The sequence below is a fragment of the Sciurus vulgaris genome (genome assembly GCF_902686455.1).
Source record: "Sciurus vulgaris genome assembly, chromosome: 2".
Classification (NCBI taxonomy): Eukaryota; Metazoa; Chordata; class Mammalia; order Rodentia; family Sciuridae; genus Sciurus; species Sciurus vulgaris.
The window spans coordinates 75,091,168-75,111,853 of NC_136462.1; the positions used below are offsets into that span (position 1 = coordinate 75,091,168).

Genomic DNA, 20,686 nt, shown 5'->3' on the forward strand with positions numbered 1-20,686 from the left:
TATCTAAATAATAATATACAGAATGATTTTAAGTGTATTTTTAGTTTCTCCTGGAATACGGTAGTAATAGGTAAACCAGGAATGGGAAAATAAAACATGTATTATGCAATTCATCAACTGTATAGTAGCATTAGTATGTGCCCCAGCTTAGTATATGCCCCAGCTTAGTATTGCATGGAAAAGAAAGTATTCAGGGAAATTTTTGATGACTGAAAATGAAGTCTCTCTGGAGAAATAGCAAGAAATTAATTACAAAGAGCAAAAATAGAAAATAAAAGTTTTGAAACTTTCTAATTTTATGAAGTTTTACCTTTGGATGTAGGTCATTTTCTTTTTTGTATGACTTGAAAAAAAAATCTTGGTTTCTCATCAGTAGATCTATTTTTCATCAAGTTATCATAGGTTTTATCTTAAGAAGAATTAGGAATACTTTGAGGAAGAGACAGCGTAAGATGATGTTAGAAACAATCCTGTCTTTTTCTGTAAGTCAGTAAGTTAATCAGAAGCCTGTGAATATATATATATATATATATATATATATTTTATTCTTTACTGGTTTATTCTGCTCAAGTTAGAACTTTTAAAATCTTAAAAAATTTGATTTTAAATAATTTCATTTACATTCTTTATACTGCTGAACCTTTAAAGTTATGCTTTTGCTCATCTCTGAGTAATATTGATGGGTATATGTCAAGGTAAAACATAGTTTCCATACAGAATCATATTTATACTGTAAAAACCTATCTCATTTTGCCTATTAAGAGATAGTATCTATTGAGGATACTACTTAAGCAATGTTATTTTGCTAAATGAACGTATAACACATTTTTTAAAAGAAAAAATGTTGACATCGTATATACTTTAAATTTGCTCTATTAGATATGAGGAGTCTTTTTAAAATACCCTAATGAATTTCTCAACAAGTCTATATAAAATCATAAAACATTTTTATATAGCAATGTATATGTGTTTAGAAATGAGCAATAAATATGATTCCTAATATTTTCATGATTATTTTCCACACAGGCTAATGATGCTACAATATATTATACCCTTCATCTATTGAATTTATTGTTTAGCATAAATTATTTAAAAATTTGGTAATTTTTAGAATGCTATTAGTTACCTGTTGATTAATATGAGGTTAATGTTTACATTTTCAGACGGGCTCTAAATTAATTAAAAATTAAAATTTTAGAAGATAATGTGATATTAAGAAAGAACTACAAATTTAATTGCTTTTATATATGGATCCCTAAATTCATGTGGAATCAACTTGTTGGTGATGTTCAGCATATTAAGTAGGTGGATACTTTTATGCCAAAGTAAACTTCATTTCACCACTTCTTCAAATCTCCGACTGTATTCATTGATAGGAAAATAACTCAGTTTTACTCATTGAACTTTTTAAACTTTTTAATGACATCTCTTTTCCCCTGAAGAAAACAAGAGGGAAATAAAAATGAAACTACTATTCATGAATATGGTCAGGATACCTTTAGTACTCATGTGAATTTTTATCAGTCACCATCATGATTTCAAGTCATGAATTTATTTTTACATGCTTATGCATGCATATTTACATGCATTAGTTACTCAATTGATCTTAAATTCCATTAAATTTGAATGAATAGGAGAAAACTTTGTTTATAGGATTTTGTTCTCGTTATATTACATTTTATTTTATTTTGTTTTATTTAATGATCAGTTTAAGGCTTATAAAGGTTGATTTGCTCCTGAACTGCTTTGTTCCCAGACATTGCCATCTTCCCCAACTACCACCAAGTCCTCTCCATCTGATCCCATGACCACCTCCAGAGCTAATCAGGTACAGTATCATCCTGTCATCTACACCATACTTTTCACGGGTGATTGCCTGCAAACTGGAGAAAAAGATAATGGTGGGTTAAGGATTTATTCGTTCATTCACATATATGCACCATGACCAGATACCAAATAACCTATGAAAGAAATATCAATTATCTCAAAAAAATTATATGCATTTTTAATTTTAGTTAACAAAGAAATATATTTAGATAGTAGTACTAGAACTTTTTATTTTTCCCTTAAAACTGTGATTATTTTATGAAGCTCTAAGGACTATTTGTTGAGTTGGGGTTTTAATCTCCATTAATGTATCTTCCTAGGGTTCTTAATATGTAAATTAAAGATAATCATATATGTGAAAAATGCATAAATTGAGCAAAGGTATACCTTTAAAAGTGAATGCAATTTTATTTGCTTTTTTTGAAACATGCCTTACTATGTAAACAATATTGATGAAAAGCATTTCTAGCAATCTAAAAGTAACTAAAAATTGATATTCATGATAATTTTAGTACTGTTTAGCAACTCAGGATTTGGCATTTTCTTAGTATTTAGAAGTTATAGACTTTAAAGAGTGTCAAGCTTTACAACAATAAATATATTTTATTAGGTTGATTTAATGGTTGTTCTGATACTTTTTGTAGGTTATTCTTCAAAAATGTAAATGTTGAATAATATATTTATTAAAATGATTAAACACATTTTCATTTTGTCTGAGTTGAGTTTCATTTAGGTGAGAAATGTTATTTTCTTTATTACTTCCACATTTTAAATTAATAACTTATGGGATTATTTGAATATTAAATGAAAGCTTTTTTTAATATATTTTCTATTAGATGACTCAAATTATTAACTCAGAAGCATATTTGCTACATATATTAAATGTGGCTCTTGCATATTATCTACTATGTGGCTTTTGGAATTACTTTGCACACTTATTGATTCTAATACTTTTGCAACCTTAGGAAAAAATTTTATTATAATAACATGAAACAAAACTAACATATTTTACTCATGAAATAATAAATCATTTGTGATTTTATACTGTCTACTGTATTCCATTATGTATTCTATTTAGACTATTTTCTTCTCTCATAAAAAAGAAGCGCAATGTCTACTGGATAACTTGAAGCAAGGTTTAAGAGAAGAATAGAACAAACTTCTTAATTCATTGAAAGAATTGTAGTTATTATCAAACTTTATGTTATTGATAGTTTATAATTATTCTCTATAGTCCTAATTAATTTAGCTTCACTATATTGGCTTGATCTCTAAATATAGCTAAGATAGGATAGAATATCATAATCTTAAACTTTCCATAATTAAAATAGACTTCTTAACACATAGGAAAGTTAATTTCATAACTGGTTTAAGTTTTATTTTATCCAGCAATTTAGCAAATATGTCTCTAGTTTATAACTTGCAGAGATTTCTGTTTTAGATTGAAAATTACTATTTATATGTTATAACTAATGTGATACCCACTGGTATTAAAAATAGGTAAAAAATTTTTCCAGATGAGTTACTACAAATGTGAAATAAAATCAAAAAACTAACATTTGTGTTACTTTTTTTCAACTTAGCTAAATGAGTTATGATTGAGTTCTATTTCTGGAGTAAATAGTGTATATTGCAAATTAATGTGTTAAAAAGAACTAATGGACTATAAATATTCAGAAAATCCAAAGATTAGTAGTACAAAAAGAATGTTTGATCTACAGATCTAACACTTAAAAACCTTTTTTGTTCTTATAAAAACTGTTACTTGTTCAGCTCATATAAAATTTAACTTTCTTACCCTGAAGCCTCTTAACATATTTCCTCACATCAGACTCTAAGCACACCCTGAAAATTGAAGGACTGTGATAAGAGTAACCTTATAAAATAATAGTTGAGACTAGAGCCAAATTGCCCATGATCCAGTATTTGTTCTGCTACTTAATTGCTGATTAACCTTGAGCCTCAATTTCCCAATCAGTGAAATTCAAATAATAGCACTTCATAAAGTTGACTTAAGAATTAAAAAATTAATTAACTATTCTTAAAATAGTGTTGAGAAAGTGACAAATGTCATGTAAGTGTTAGGTTATGTTTATTTAAAGTAATAATGAAAAGATTATTATTTTAATATAAATGTTATAGAAAGTAACTATAATATTTGAATTTTATCTTTAGAATGATTTTAGTATTAGTATTGGCTATATTTGCAACTCTGAAATATTTCTCTAATAAAAGTTTATATTTAACTTCATTTTTTATATAATTATTTTCTACTGAGAGTACTAAGTTGCTTGTTGTTTAGCAATATAATTTCTAAAACTTTCCTATTGAAAAGATGAGTAGGTAGGACTAATTATTTTACAACTTTTTTTTTATATTATCTTTTTTTCATTAGGTGCAAATTTGAAAAATTTTATATATGTAATTTTATATATGAATTGTATAGCAAATAGGTTAAATAAAGCAATGTGTCTAAACTTTCAGAAAACTTAAAAATAATCATTAGCATTAGTGAGTTCTAAACTATTGGTTTTAAATTATTCAGACATTTCATTAAGATTCCACAAAATGATTTTCTAAATCAATCAGTGGTGCTAAAGTGGAATTCCTGTGCTAACTTTAGGTTTCTGGTTATTGACACACCTAGAATATTTCTCAAATTTTCAGAAAAGGGAGAAAAAAAAAGGAATAATATTAGAATATGTGTTGTGTAGACATTTATTTACTGACAAATGTGAAATTATACAAGCATTTATCCAAATATATAAGACACATGAAAATAGGAATTCATATTCAGTCCTTTTGCCATGGTTTCAGAAAAACAAAATTAAAACCAACTGATAACACTTTGAATTCATGAGGACAAATTCAATTGGACTCCTATTCTATCAGACAATTGTAAACCAATTTACTTTCTGATTATTCAGGTGACTCTTTATAGTTTCCGATCTCTTTTCAACCCTGTATCAGTTATCTGTTGTTGTATAACAAATTACCAGAAATTTAAGGGTTTAAAAAAACCATTTGTTCTCCCACAGTTTCTGTAGGTTAGGAGTCCAGGCACTACTTGAGCCAGGCAGTCTGAGTCCTCAGCTCTTGGTCTCACATGGCTGCATTCAGTGTCTGCTCAGTTGCCTTCTCACTTAAAGGCTCCACTGGGGATTAATCCTCTTCCCTGTTCTTCTTACTGGCTGTTGGCAAGAGATGGCCCTCAGATTCTAGAGGCCACCCACCATTTTGCTTCTTGCAAGGCCAGCAGAGAATCTCTCTTCATGGTATATTAGCAAAATGGAGTCTTTTATACTGAAACTTGTCACAGTAGTATCTTTCTTAACTCCTTTGCCATATAACATAACTTAAAAACACAACTTAAACACAGTAATGACATCTCTTTTTGCCATATTGTGTTTTGTAGGCCCAAGTTGTGTGTTCCACCACACTTAAGGGGAGAATATTATACAAGGGGTACAGATATTGGTGCCATCTAATAATATAGTAGCTCTTGTTCCTTTCTCCCAACTAATGACCTACTTCACTGGAAAAAAAAAAAAAAAAATTAAGGGATCAAAAAAGAAGTTCCACAAACTGACACCAACAAATACTTAATGAATCAGCATTTATACCCATGTTTTACACCTTTTTGTCTATTACCATAAGTAAATCTTCCCTGCTTCTATCCAGTCATTTCAGATGTACATTAAATCTTATCTTTTTTCCCCTTTACTCAAGGTTCCTTGGAAGTTCTACCTTCTCTTTCATCTGCCAAGTTTTTACTCTCTGGGAGGATTCCAGTCAGCATGCAAATGTTTTTTCTCTCTTCTTAAACAACCAAACAAAATTTCTTTTAATCTCACTTCCCCCACGAACTAATATCTCATCTCTTATAGCAAAACTTAAAAAACCATCAACTCTAATGTTTCCTGATTTCAGTATTCTCATTTTTAAAGTCTATTAATTAGGTATTTGCTTCTACCATTCCACCAAAACTTTTTGCCAAGGGCATTAGTGTTGACCACACTGCTGCTTCCAGTTGTGTGTTCTCAGTCAACAAGCTACTTGATTTAGTGATATTGTCACAATAGATTACTTCTACCACTTTGGTGGACTTTTCTTGAGGTTTTCAGAAGAGTGTACATTCTTGACTTTCCTCCTGCACCATGCCCTGTTACTTGTTACTAGAATTCTTCACTAGTACTTCTTATCTCTGTGCTTTGTGTTGGAGTGCTACAGGTCTGGGTCCTTGAGACTTCCCCTAAGTCTTTTCTCTCTCTTCATCTAATCCCCTGGCTTTTATATGCTGACATCTGCAAAATTCATGTCTCCAGTGAGAGACAGGTTTATTATTGTTTTAGTCTATTTTGTGCTGCTATAACAATACCTGAGATGCTGATTTATAAAGAACAGATAGTTATTTCTCATAGATATAGAAACTGAAAAGCCCAACATTTAAATGCCAACATCTAATTAGGGTTTTCTTGCTGTATCCTCATATGGCATAAGAGTAGAAGGTCAAGAAAAAAGAGACCAACACTGTGTCCCACAGGGCAGAAGAGAGGAAGAGATCCCACTCTCACAAGCACATTTTATAGCAGTATTAATCCGTTTATAAGAGCAGAGCCCTCATGACTGAAGCAACTCTCAAAAGGCCTACCTCCCAAATTCTTGGCATTGGAATTAAATTTTCAGTGCATGAATTTGGGAAGGGCCAAAAACATTAAAACCATAGCAACTATGAACTAATAAAACAATATTTGATTCCTCACTTTCACAAACTTATTTCCTAATTTTATATTCATGATTTTAAATTTTATCTCCCAAAGATGTCCTAAAATTTTGTAAGCTCAGGTCTCACGTAACTTGGGTACACCTTTATCTTTAGTCCAGATCTCACAGTGAAACTCTAGACTATATTCAGTTTCCCATTCAGCATTTCCATTTGCCTATGGAATTGATATCTTAAATCCAACAAATTCAAAACTACTCCAAACCTGCTATTTTTAAGTTATCAAGAGTTTTTTATTCCTTTGCCTACACCTTGTATTCAAAATGGCCTTTGTTAATTCACAGGATCAGGTCCTTGCCACATTGTCTTTTTTACTTTATTTTCTACCAATCTTTATTTTCTTCCTTACTATGTCCAGCCACATCGACCTATTTTCTGTTCCTTGTGGACATCAGTTGCATTCTTACCTCAGTATTTTGCTCTCGCTTTTCTCTCTCCATGATTCTCTTAGAGATCTGTTTGGCTAACACCTTCATAACTCCTTCAAGTCTATTCAGAATTCACTTTCTCAATAAGACCTCCCTGACCTTCTTATTTAACATTTTTACCTGACCTCTCTCTCTTTGCCCAGTACTCCTGATTCTCTTTATCTTGCTATATTTTAACTATTTTTTCCTATTGCCTAATGAATACTGTATACTTTGCCTATTATGCCTGTGTCTCACTGTCCTTGAAAATTGATTTGCATAAGGATAAGAAATTTCTCTGTTTTATTCCCTGATGTGTCTATAACATTAGCCTGGAACATGGTTCTCAATAAGTGTTTGTTAGATGACTAGCACTAGAAAAATGGGGTTACATAATCTATATATTTTAAAACTTATTTTTTACAATCCTTCAAATAAAATTTTGCATGGAAATTTTCTTTAGAAATGTAAGTCAACTTTATAAGAATACTTTTAATTGAATAAAATGATTAAACTGAAGGAACATAACCTTTGTTAGATTTCTGTTCTTTTCCTTATATTACTCAGAGCATAATTTGAAAACTACTCAGGCTCTTGTCTCAATGCAAATATTATCACAGTCCTCTAACAAAACAATCAGTATTTTCCTTCAGTGTGTGTTAGTTGTGTGTGTGTGTGTGTGTGTGTGTGTGTGTGAGAGAGAGAGAGAGAGAGAGAGAGAGAGAGAGAGAGAGAGAGAGAGTGAGTCAGAGACAGAGAGGGAGAGATGATATATTCTCAGTCAGTGTTCTTTTCATGTTTGGATTTGGTACGAGAGATTTAACCCAGGGGCGCTTAACCACTGAGCTACATCCCCAACCCTTTTTTAATTTTTTACTTTGAGACAGGGCCTCACTAAGTTGCTTAGGGCCTAAATAAATTGCTGAGACTGGCTTTGAACTTGGGATCCTCCTGCCTCAGCCTTCTGAGCATAAATATTTTGTGGTTCAACCTAGTATATAGCATATATATATGAAACATCTCAAAAATTCTTAAGAATAAGTTGGACCAAAAAAACTCAGAATCTAGAATCCTTATTAAAAGAACATACAATTTTCATATAAAGGACATGAAACCGTCCCTTAATAAATAGATACACTTAATATAATTTTGGAATATTTAATTTAAAAATCAGTTCTTTAAATCAAAATGTATATTTACTTGAATTTTTATTAGTTTTTCTGGTTTTATGGGAAAGACAGAAACAAAGTAAAATGACTTCAGTATACATATGAAAAATAAATTTAAACTAATGATTATGAGATAACTAATAAAAGAATTACCAAGAAAATAATAATATTTGTGTGGGAAGAGATGCTCCACCCACCATTGAAATTTAAATTACTTGTAATACAAGTAATGTGTATTAACAAAAACAGAATTGGTCAGTGAAACACAATAGAGAGTTCTAAAATAGATTCAAGTATATATGGAAACTGAACATTATTAAAGCAGTGCAATTTAGGGATTTAGAGAACTGGAGTCTCAAACTATGTTTGCTAACTTCAGACAAAATCCTTGCCATATCCTTGTCTTAATTTGAGATAATGTCTTTAATTTTCCCATGAGTATTTTCTCATTGTAAAATGTGAATTATAACAGTGTCTACCTTGTAGAGTTGTTGCATTCTTACCTGAACATAAGTGAGATATATTTAGAACACTGTGGTCTAGAATAATAATAAGTATCATTTTAAATCATTTTAGAAAATGATATCTTATTTTATAAATGGTACAGGTATAATTCATTTCCATCTGAAAGAAAGGAAGTTCAAACCTCCAGCTATTACATTATACAGAAATAAATTTAAATGCATTTGTGATTAAAAGAATGACTATTTAATGAAATTACCATGTGTGAAATTAAACTGAAGTTACTTTTTTAAGCAAAAACAAAATCCAAAGCATACAAAAATAGATTAACTTGAGTATATAAATATTTAACGTTTTTGGTATAAGCAAAAGGCAGCTTTATCTCTGTAAAGTATGTTGAACATGTTTATGACAGTTATTATCTCTACTATACAAAGAAGTTCCAGATTCCTATGAAAAGCAACCCAATAGAAAAATGAAAAAGTTTATGAATTTACAGAGGAGGGAATGGAAATGTTCAATAAACATATAAAAACATGGTTAACCTCACCAGCATGAGGAAACTAGGAATCAACAAAACAATATTATATTTTTTTCTTATCTAGGAAAATTTCTATGTGTGTATATAATGCACATATATCAGGTATGCAAGAATCTTTGTGTTTAGAATATAATATATATTTGCATGGATAAAAGGAAATAGCATTCTCACCCACTGTTGATATAAGAAGTGCTGCAGTATCACAGCTTTTGAGACTTTGTCCTATAAATCATTGCACCAATACATAGGAATATAGATGCAAAAATACATATTGCAGTGTTATTTACATTCATGGAAGTTGTAAACAACTTTACTTCTGACAGGAAAGTGGTTTAAAAATTTTTCATATTACAGAATATTATCTGGTTAATCTACTAAAAGTAATGAGTAAGACCAAGTAACCTGGCCTATAATAGTGTTTATACTGTTCACTAAAGAAAATTAAGTTGCTAAGAAATATATGGCTCTATTTTTAATGGTCAGAAAATATATTGTGTTCATTTTCATGTTTGTGTTCATTAGGGTGAAGACAAGGAATATGAAAATAACTAATTTTTTCTTCTCATGTCTGTGTTTTTAATACAAATGTTAACTAAGAGAATGCAATATAGAATGGAGAAATACTGACTTCACTTGTGATGTATTAAATGTTTTAAGGAAGAAAAAAAAGTGGAAATTTCCCAAAGGAGAGATTTGACTATCTTTGACATTGCACATATATTTTGGCTATATTACTTCTTGATATCCTACTCTTGGTATCCTTTTTTGAGAGTTGAAGAAGGGTCACTAGAGAGAGGCTTCAGGCCTAAAAGAGACAATTATTAACTTGCACGGGAATGACAATTATTTCGTATTTTAAAGTTATGCCATACAAAGTGATTCTATAATATGTACAAATTTCCTCATCTTTTATAGATAACATATCAAAACTTCTCAGTTCTAGATTAATATCAAAATTCTCTATGGAGATTATAATTAATAGATCTAGGATGAGATAAGGTATCTGTATTTGAACAGTATTTCTTGAAGGCTCTTGAAATGTTTGGGAAACACTGTATGAAACTACATGATATAATACTTGTGTGATGAAATATATTATTACAAACTGATAGTTGTGATCTGTGTCAAAACACTGCCTCAGACTTTTAATTTAGCAAGACTTTTTCATGATACAAAATATTTCATTATTTGGAAAACACTAAATTATGAAAAAGAGTATTTGCTTTGTATATAAGTTGAAGGGTAGTTTTATTTTTAACTGAGAATAGTAAGCGTTTGCCCATTAATATCTAAATTTATGAATAATATTTAAATTTATTATACAAGGATGTTTATCCTTTCAGATAGCATTAGTAGACCTGTGACTATTACAAAATAGAGTTAGAGGTTCTCTTGTCTTGAAGTTTTCTTGAAGTAGGTTTTCTTGAAATAGGTTTTGTTCTTGAAGATTTAAGTAGGTTTTAGAATTCTTTAGCTATTCTTCCGAAAAAAAATTTGGAAATGGATTATGTGATTACTACCCATGTTTACTCCATTGCTAACTAGTAAATTTGTTAGTGTGCTATGTTATAGACAATGTGTTCTTGGCATCCAGTGGTAGGAATTAGATCTCCCTGAGAGCAAGTTAAGATTACTGCTGAAAGCAGCACACTAGTAATGTTTTCTGGTTACTGTCCTAACATACTATTTAGTAAATACCAAATTATGTCACCTTCCAAATGTCTCTTTAGGATTTTATATGAAGACAGTTGTATTTATGAAAAACCTAGGGTTTTTTTGATCAAAGAAAATAGTACACTTTAGGGGGGGAAGTCAATGTATTAGTAGCCCTGTGACAATCCTTATTTTTATTTTCTATATGTGGCCCATACATTGCTAAAAATGCATTGTCTAGTATTAGTTCCCCAAAAGGCAAATAGGCAATATCTCTTTCTCTGGACCACCTAGTAGATAAAGATGATTTCTGTTTCATTAGAGTTTTCTTGGTAGTCAACAGCAAGAACTCCCTGCAATTCTTATATATAGAATGTTCTCAAGACAGAACGTATTTCATTCCTTTCTATAGCCAAGTACTTAGAGTCTCTTTGTTCTGGATATCATCTTCTTGCTGTGTTGCATGTGTATATAGTAAAATTAGAATATTTTATCTTCCGAATGAAGCCATGTAATATAGACAATACTTCAAATACAAAAACAGGAAAATGACTAAATTCATTTTCAAAGTTTTTATTTTAAAAACGATTAGACTTACATAATTTTATCAAAATGGACTACTGTCATGTATAAGTAAAAAGAACCAATAAAAAAAATCCATGTAAAAATTCTTAGAAGTAGAAATGTTTTCACATTTTCTCTCAGAGTAGTTTTATCAGATTAGCGAGTTTTGATATCTACTGAAAGGAAAAAAATATTTCTCCTTGTTTTTTTCTTTATAAATTTTCAAGTATAATTGAACTTATTGGTTATTGGTTATCCTGATTTTTTTTTTATCTTTTTTAATTAGGAACGTTCTAGTTGATCTTTTTGTATTTTCTTCTATACTAACTTATAATTAATTTTACTGGTATTTAGTTATTTTTTTTTCATAAGATAGTACTTTTCACTTCTGAAAAAGATGTTTGAAAAGTTCTATTTCATTAGCTAAATTCAAATTGCTTTTAACCAAAATATATATTATACATTAATATATTTTTGTGATTCATTAAATATTGGAAGTGAGCTACTTTAATCTGTATATATGAAAGAAACTTAGTTCTATGATTAACTAGTACAATTTAAGTACAAACATGCTTCTGTAACCTATCATATGTTAGTAAATTTTTATTTATTAATTAAATAATGATTCATGATATATTCATTTTCTTAATGACACTTTTTTTGATAGATTATCAACCTCCCTTAACTTGTAAGACACTCAAGTACTATTCTGTGTATATGAATTTGCCAAATTTTGATGAATTCCCAAAAGGATTACAAAAGTTAACTTTTGTACTCATTTCATAACTTGACAAATGCTACAGTATGATCTCTGAAAGGCAATATGCACTGCTATAAATATTTTTAAAAAGAAAAAGAGTAATATTTCAATTTTTCCCTTGTTTACATGTGGTTTCTTCTTTCCGTAATCGTGAGTTTTGCTACTCTACCAGAAGTATATTTGATTGCTTTAGGAGTTAAATATTTTATTTTCCTATTAATTATTTAATTTTTATTATTTAATTGTTCGCTCACTCTTACCTTCCCCTAGGTTACACCATCCATTCCTCTGATTTAAAGTAATATTTCTAGGTTAGTTCTTAAATTTTTTCTGTTCTCCAGAACCCATATCCATTCATCTGCATTTGACATCTTCACTTGTCTGACAGGCATTTCAAACTTAAAATGTCCAAAGTAGAATTCCTTCTTTCCTTGTCTTTCACCCCTTTTCCTCACAATCTGCTTCATTGAACACAGCCCCTAATAGCTGTTTTTCACTTTTTAAATTGAATATTAAATTCTATTTAAAATATTAAATTGAAAACATTCATTTTCATATCAAAATGCAAATATCTGAAATAATTTTTTCATAATTAAGAACTCTGAATATACAGTCTATTACATATGTCCTGAAAGAGATAGGCTAAGAGAGAATTTAAATAATAATAATAATAATATTTCAAAGAGTTTTTTGATAACTTGACATGTGGGTGGTAATGACACATGAAGATTCCAATTTAGTATAATCTGATTTAGTAAGCATTAAGAAGCAATATCCAATTTTCATTTTTAAATAATAGACCTCTCTTGAACACTCTGGAATAGTTTATCATGTATGACCATCATAGTTTCTACATAGTCATTTGACTCTTTTAGCTTTCTTTTTAGATACAACTATATTTAGAGTGCTTATCATTTCAATGTGATAAGAGAACTTTGAGGTGCTTCTCTTTCTTTCTACTAGAAAGCATAGATTTTTTTCCCCTAATTTTTCTCATTCCTAAATGTAACTTTCTGAGACATATTGTGATACATCTTTAAAATATGTAACACAGAAAGAAAAAGTAGTTTTTGAATAATGCTTTAGGGGAAAAATGAAATAATAAGTGAAAAATAAATAGGTTGTCTTTTTTGTCATTAGAAATTTTGTGGAGATTATTATTCATTTTCTGCCTTCTTCCAAAGATGCAGAAGAAAAATCATTTTTACTACATGTCATGTTCTGTCACATTGTGAAGCCAGAGGGGAAAATAAAGTATGGCCCTTTGGAAGAGGAAATAAATTGAGGTACAATTCCACAAAGCATATAAAGACACTCACTCTTACATACCAGATATTTTGAGTTAAAAATACAATTGCTCGAATCGAGACCAAAAGTAGGTATATATTGTACCTATTACAAGTTAGCATTATGATTCACTAGAAACTGTCATCCTGCTACTATGTACAGCTCACCATTTAATGAAGTAAACAGTGATATGTTTGTATTCTGGACTTTAAAAATTTTTTTTTATTTGTTTTAATTAGTTATACATGACAGTGTATTCTGGACTTCTAGAATGAATCTGACCACAAATTTTTATGGCTAGTATAGCCTAGCCAAAAGCTAAATGACTGAAAAACTATGTGCAGGAATAACTTAGTACATTGATATAAATTTAGGAAGAAGGCAAATATTGCATATTCAATTATTTAATTGTTGTAATGTAATTGAATTTTTAAGTCGCCATAATCCTGTGCTACTGATTTCAGTGATTTTTTTTCTGATAAGATTAAAATCATCTGCACACTTACGTTTTATATACTTCTGTTTGATTACAATATACTTTTTGGAGTTCTAGAGTTTAGGGATAATAAAGAGTTTACTTTTGTTTTAAGAACCCAAAATCAGGTGATTTGTACTCACCCACCCACCTACCCATCCACCCATACCCACCCATGCACATACACATACAGGTACACACAAACAGTTTTGTGGCCAGGATAAATCATCTTTCAAATGATTTGTTGTTTAATTCCTATATCTATATACATATTTTTTTAAGTTTTTGACTTGTTTTTAAGCATCTATCCAGTTGGTAACTTCAAGTGCAAATAGGAAATGCAAAGTTAAACAATATCCTGACATTTAGGAACGTAAAAATTTGTAAGACAGATAAATATCTGTTGCAGTATTCAACATAATTAACATAATAGGAAAAGTAGAAAATACTATGACACTTCTGATGTTAGAGAATGAGTTTTGAGTTTAAAAAGTATATACCAGTTTAACTGCTTGCAAGACATAGAAGATTTCAGCAAGCAAAATTATACACATTTTGAATGGAAGAACATTATAGGAACATAGGTAATACTCCATCAATTGAACAGAATGAACAAAGACAAAGACTTGAAAACAACTAATATGGAGTCTGCTCAGGAATAAGCAGGTAAAGTTTAATATACATTCAACTATTTGTCTTAAAAGATGAAACTGGGAAGACTTATTGAAGACCGGGTCTGTGGAACTTTGAATGTCTGCATACAAGTCTGAATATTCAGTAAAGAGGTTAAGTAGAGGGTTTATTGAAGGATTTTGAATAGAATTTCTCATATAAATAAAAACCTCTTCATCCACAATCTCATTAAGTTGCAGAATTTTATAGATAATTAAACAAGTGATTTGACAAAGGTCACATAGCAGAGCCAAGGTGAAACCAGGTATCTATTAACTGCCAATTCTACATTCTTTCTCTTGTTTCACACTACTTTAGCTAAGATCAGAAGTAAGATTGGACACGAAGCTTTTCAGAGAAGAAAATTCAGTGTATCATGTAGAGGTCTTTGGAACAACAGAAGTTGACTCCCAGGTTTAGAATCACTGTCAGTGATAGGTGAAGGACAAGGATATAAGAAAAAAATATAATATGATATTTTATGATATGTAGTATACATTTCTTTGGAAACTATTCTGCCTTTGATTTGGTTATCAAAAGTAAGTAGATTAAACAGTCTCATAGAGAGAAGAGTGGCATTTAAAATTCTGCCTGGATACTTCATTCTGTTGTACATATTTTGTCAAATAAGAGCATTTCAGGAAAGCAGTCATTTATGTATTTATTTAAAGTCCATAATTTAAAAAATACCATATTTTAATTAGCATTGGTCAACAATTCATTATAGATCCCTCAAAATATTAGTGACCCTCCATTGGACACTACTGAGTGGCACTCCAGTAACCAGTTTGTAATACATCAGGAAAATGTAAGGTATTTATCCTGTTAGATTATGTATAGTATATTTCTGTATAGTATATCTTGGTAAAGGTAAATTATTCTTGACTATTAAGCAGGAAGAGTAGCTAAAATCTCAAATTTTAATAGGCAAATAATACATGATATATCATGTGATATATCATGAACATAATATTTTCAGAGATACTGTTTGGCCAATTAAAGATTATAGTTTAAAAATAGGGAGTTAATAGAGGTTGTTAATGACTATGTGCTGGCTTTAGACATTGTTATATCGAGATGCCCAAATGCTGTCAGAAATTTCACTTTCCATTTTTGTAGGATCCCTCTTCAATTTTGGAGTCTGCTTTTATCTAAGTCTTCCTTTTCTAATGTGGTGGCAGAACAGCCACTAGGAATGCCAGGCTGGTATTCTTCTAGTAGAAACACAAGTACCTCTACCCCCATAGCTTCAACAATCTTCAGCTAGTTCTTATTGTGTCGTGTACTCAATCTAAAATCAATAACTGCCAGAAGTATAGAAATAGTGCTGTGTCATACCTGGGTCATGTTTCCATTCTCCGACATAAGGAAAACAAACAGTTGCCAGAAGAAAGACTGGATGGCAGTGGAATGAATGAGTGAGGTGATTGTGAGTGAGTGTACAGGTATCTATTATTGATAGAAATTTCTTTGTAAATGTTAGTGCATACATAAGTCGTAAATAATATGGCAGCCCCAAATAAAATAATCATACTATTAATTGAGCTATCTCAAAATATAATGGAGCTTATTCTCATCTATTTTAAGGTACAGGTTTATATAATGGTTTAATAATTTTCCTATCATAATGATGGAGAAATAATGGTGCCTAGAGACAGTCTCATCCCTTCATAGCTATAAAATCACAATAAATTGAGAAATTTCTGTTTGAAAAGGAGTAAATTTGTCTTAATGTTTATTTTTAATCAGAAACATCAATATTAATATCTTCCTATTTATAATCATTTTAATACTGATCATAGGATTCCCATAGAAGTTTTTATCTTGTTAAAAATAGAGAAATTGTCACTTCATTGCATTCTTTTCTGAAAAGCTATTTGTGCTGCAGCTGGGCCTCTTTAATCTGAAAATCAAAAGTACTGCAAAATCTGAAACTTACTAAGCACCAACATGACATCACAAATGAAAATTTCCATACCTGGCCTCATGTGATAAACTATCATGTCAAAACTATCACATAAAATTACCTTCAGGCTAATGATATAAAGTATGTATGCCAGATAAGTGAATTTTTTGTTTAGACTTAGGCCCAAACCCCAAGATAGCTCATTATGCACATGCACATATTTTGAATCTCAAAAAACAAAAGCATGCTAAATCTGAAACTCTCCTGACCAATCATTTTGGATTAGAGATACTCTTATAGTACCTTTGGTATAACTGCATTATTAATCTTATTGACATTTACTTGATATAATAGATTAATCTAAAAGAAAATTTAAAGTTCCTTTTACTTAAAAAATATTACTTAAGCAAATCATCTCTATTAAAGTGGATTTAGATTTGGAAGAGGAACTCTCCACTACAGAAGTCACATTGACCAAATTATGGGGATATCTGATAGTGAAAAATAAAATACCCATAGTACAAAAATGTTTAAGCCATTAAGGTGAACATATAATCACCACCTCTCAAGGATCTTCTTCCCTATCCTTTTCTCCTCCTAGTCAGACTTTGCGTCTCATTTATGTACTTTACTTCTGTGCTGGTACTTCTAAAATCTTCACTGTACTAATAAACTCCACTGTTTTCTACAACTAATCTTTAAGCTCTTTAAAGGCAGGAACAATGTCATATATATTCTTTATCTACACCTTTGAACCCAGGACTTGGGCCACAGAGTAAGCCATGTATCAATGATTAGGTGGATGGTAACACATAGATCATAGCTCTGAAGGGAAAACCAATTTGTAATTGTCAAGGAGGCGTCTGATTTAGTTGTGTACTTATACACCAAATACTATAACTTTTAAAGATCTAATTCTTTTTTCCTTCAGTTCTTTAGAAAAAAGAGAATATATGCATTTTTATCAGTTAAGTGCACTAGCAAACTTCACCAATGAAACTTAATAAAGATATAAAACTAAAATTTGCTACTGATCATTTCAGTGAAAATAAAAACACTATCAGTGCACAGGCTTTTTCTGTGGATAAATGTCTTTATGTTTATGTCTTTCTCAAATGAGTAAGAAAATAGGCTATCGTATGTAATTCTCCATGCTCCATTTCTCTTTTCTTCCCACCAGCGTTCAGTTGCCCACCATCTCTAACCTTCCACATTGATGTCTTTTAACTCTGGCCTGACACATGAAATGTAATTATAACACTACTGTCTTTTCATTGTCACACAAATGAATTATTTTCTTATCATCCCAACTTCGAGTGTCTGTTTTTGCTTATGTCCATATTAGATTAATATTAATCATAAAAATAGATAAGGATTTATTTTTATTACTTCACAGGAAAAAAGTCAGGAACATCTAAGAGGATATTCATCAAGGAAAACAGACAAGATTATCTAAAAGAGTTTTTATGTCCTTGTATCAGAAATAAAATTTGGGTGACATTCCTCAACTAAGCTATAAAATATGTATTTGTTAAATTTTGAATTTAATAACTTCTTATATTTTGTTCCTTTAATTTTCTTAAACCAGTAAACTGAAGTAAAATAGCTTATTATCTAAGGTTGGGAAATGTTACACATTGCAAGTACTAAGAGGGAATTTTAGCAACATCCAGTCTGATATCATAACACGCCTTTTATTATATGTGGATAATTCAGTCATGCCAACAAAATTTGGGGTCCGTATCAATGCTTGATAAACACAGCCATTATGGTTGATGGATTTTTTTATCTTAAGATTATTTCAGATGATTAAAACTAAAACTTAGAGGACAATACTATCTATATAAAGAAATCTTTAATACAGAGATAGATGATGTGATGAAATCGTCCAATTTTTAAAGATATGGATTTTGGAAGATATTTGCTGTTATTAAAAGTCAATACTGTTTCTGAATCTATTGTTTCAGAATGTTTAACATTGATAAAAATGATTAAGGTGAAAACAGATTTTTTTAAAGACAAGCTAATGTTCAATAATGTACCATACTAAAATTTCCAGTTATTCTGGATATTAGTGCTAGAGTTTATAAAAGGAAAACTGTTTATGTGGTAAATACAGTGTAGGACTGTGTAGGACTGATCTGTAGTGTAGTATAAATGACTGTCACCACATATTTCGTAACAACTTAGGATGACTTCATAGTAGATGTTATAAAATTTTATATTTCATTACCTTTTATTAACAGCCTAGAGTAGTTCCCATAATTGATCATTCATGTACTATCTATTCCTGAGTTGTTACCTTGTATTCCTGAGTTGTTGCCTTGCATTAAATTGATTTGTACTTAACAATAATATTGGAAATTAATACAACTTAAGAGTTTTAGAAAGCTTTGGTTGTGGGCTGGGGAGATAGCTCAGTCGGTACAGTTCTTGCCTTGTAAGCACAAGGCCCTGGGTTCGATCCCCAGCACCCAAAAAAAAAAAAAAGAAAGCTTTGGTTGTTTAATATACTTTTCTTCATAGAAAATATCCTAAAGCACAATTTCCAAATTCATAAATATTTTCAAGAATATTTATTACAAAAAAGTTCTGAATTTAAAAAGAAATGCTTATTTATAAATGATCATATATGCCATTCAGATACTTAAAACCTTAAAATTTTCTTAGCATGTTATGTGCCTGCTATAAAACCTAACAATGATTCTAATTCATCTTTGTAATTGATATAAGATATAATCATGGTTTAACTTTCAATTATAACATGTTAGCTTTTCTGACACATAATTTTCTATAAAAACAAAGTCTGACCAAAACTAAAAAATGTTACCCCCCAAAAAAAGAAAAAAAACTGAGTCTGCTTCATGAAACCGAATGTACTTAATGAGGGAATATGAGTAATGTATTTGATATTTCTAAGAAATGTTTCTAGAAAATTTAGTTTATCACAAAATAGAATAATTATATATAAGCAAACAGGAACAAAACAAAATTCTGCACAACTGTAAATTTTTTGTGTGGAAGGACAATAAGGAGTGTGTGCACCTATGTGTGTAAAATGAACTGAACCAGTCTAGGGTTTTCATTGTTTGCTACCCTCAAGAGCAAAAAGACCCAAAATGAATGACTTTATTTCTTTAAAATATTCATATACAAATCTACGATTTCAAGATAGTATTAATGATGATTGCAAAAATATACTAATGGAATATCTCAACTGAACAACTCTATTTCCTACTCAGATTTTAACCAGTTATCTCAACATGCCCATTTTGAGCACTGTTTCAGAGCTTTGTCAGTGACACTGTCATTGACAGGTTTTGATTCACCCATTGAGCTATCAACCATTGTCACGTGTATCTTTGTGCTACTGAAACATAATTTTAAATATTAATATCTATATTTTAATTTTAGAGTTTTTAACAAATACCATACTGGTTTTAACTTTTATGATAGTATTTGATTAATTAAATAAACAAAAGCATGCTTATTTTGTGGCTGGATATTTCAGTATAAATTAACAAACATGCCTATACTTCACATGATCACATTGGATTATTATAAATATTCATGTGACTGAAATAATTTTTCAGTATCTTTTGGTAATATGGTAGGAAGGCCTATTTTAAAAATGCAGCTATGTCTGTCCAAAAAAAAAAAAAAAATTACCTGCCTTATCAGGGTAGTCATTTTATAAATTTAGACAGAATAGTATCAATGATATAATTCTCAAATAACCTTGACTTCCCCAAAACCATTGAAAATTTTTAAATTTTAATTATTTAGAAATAAATTATTTTATTATTAAGTTAAATATTGTCTGTCAATTCAGTTGAAAAACTAAAATATGACTACTAATTTTATTGACTTTCATCTCTGAAAATAGTCATGAAATATGTAAGATATTTGTGAATAACCAAAAATTGCTAGGTGATAAGGAACATGAAATTAATGTTTTGAAGGGACTTACACTAGAACTTTTCTATTGTTATTTTCATTAATTTTGTTTTATAATTTTGCATTATTTGTTTTTTTATGTTTTAGAGCAAAGGATTTCTTTAAAGCTCCAATAGGTAAAAATCAACAGCATTGTGATTTTGGAGCTATATAAAATGTTTTTAAATTCTATTGCAGTATGCACCAAGACTCAAGGAAAATTTTTGTTTAGTAATTTTGACTT

At 29.9% G+C, this 20,686-nt stretch overlaps 1 protein-coding gene across 5 annotated transcripts in view; it reads left to right on the top strand.

Moving 5' to 3' along the window:
* The window catches only part of NOVA1 (NOVA alternative splicing regulator 1), a 141,375-nt gene that overhangs the window by 117,397 nt on the left and 3,292 nt on the right, over positions 1–20,686 (top strand). For 3 of the 5 annotated variants that reach the window (XM_079126754.1, XM_079126756.1, XM_079126758.1), the window contains one exon: positions 1,757–1,828. The exons of the other annotated variants lie outside the window; for them this stretch is intronic. In XM_079126754.1, the coding sequence (XP_078982880.1) occupies positions 1,757–1,828 (72 nt within the window). The remainder of the gene's footprint in view (positions 1–1,756; positions 1,829–20,686) is intronic. 5 annotated transcript variants of the gene reach the window in all.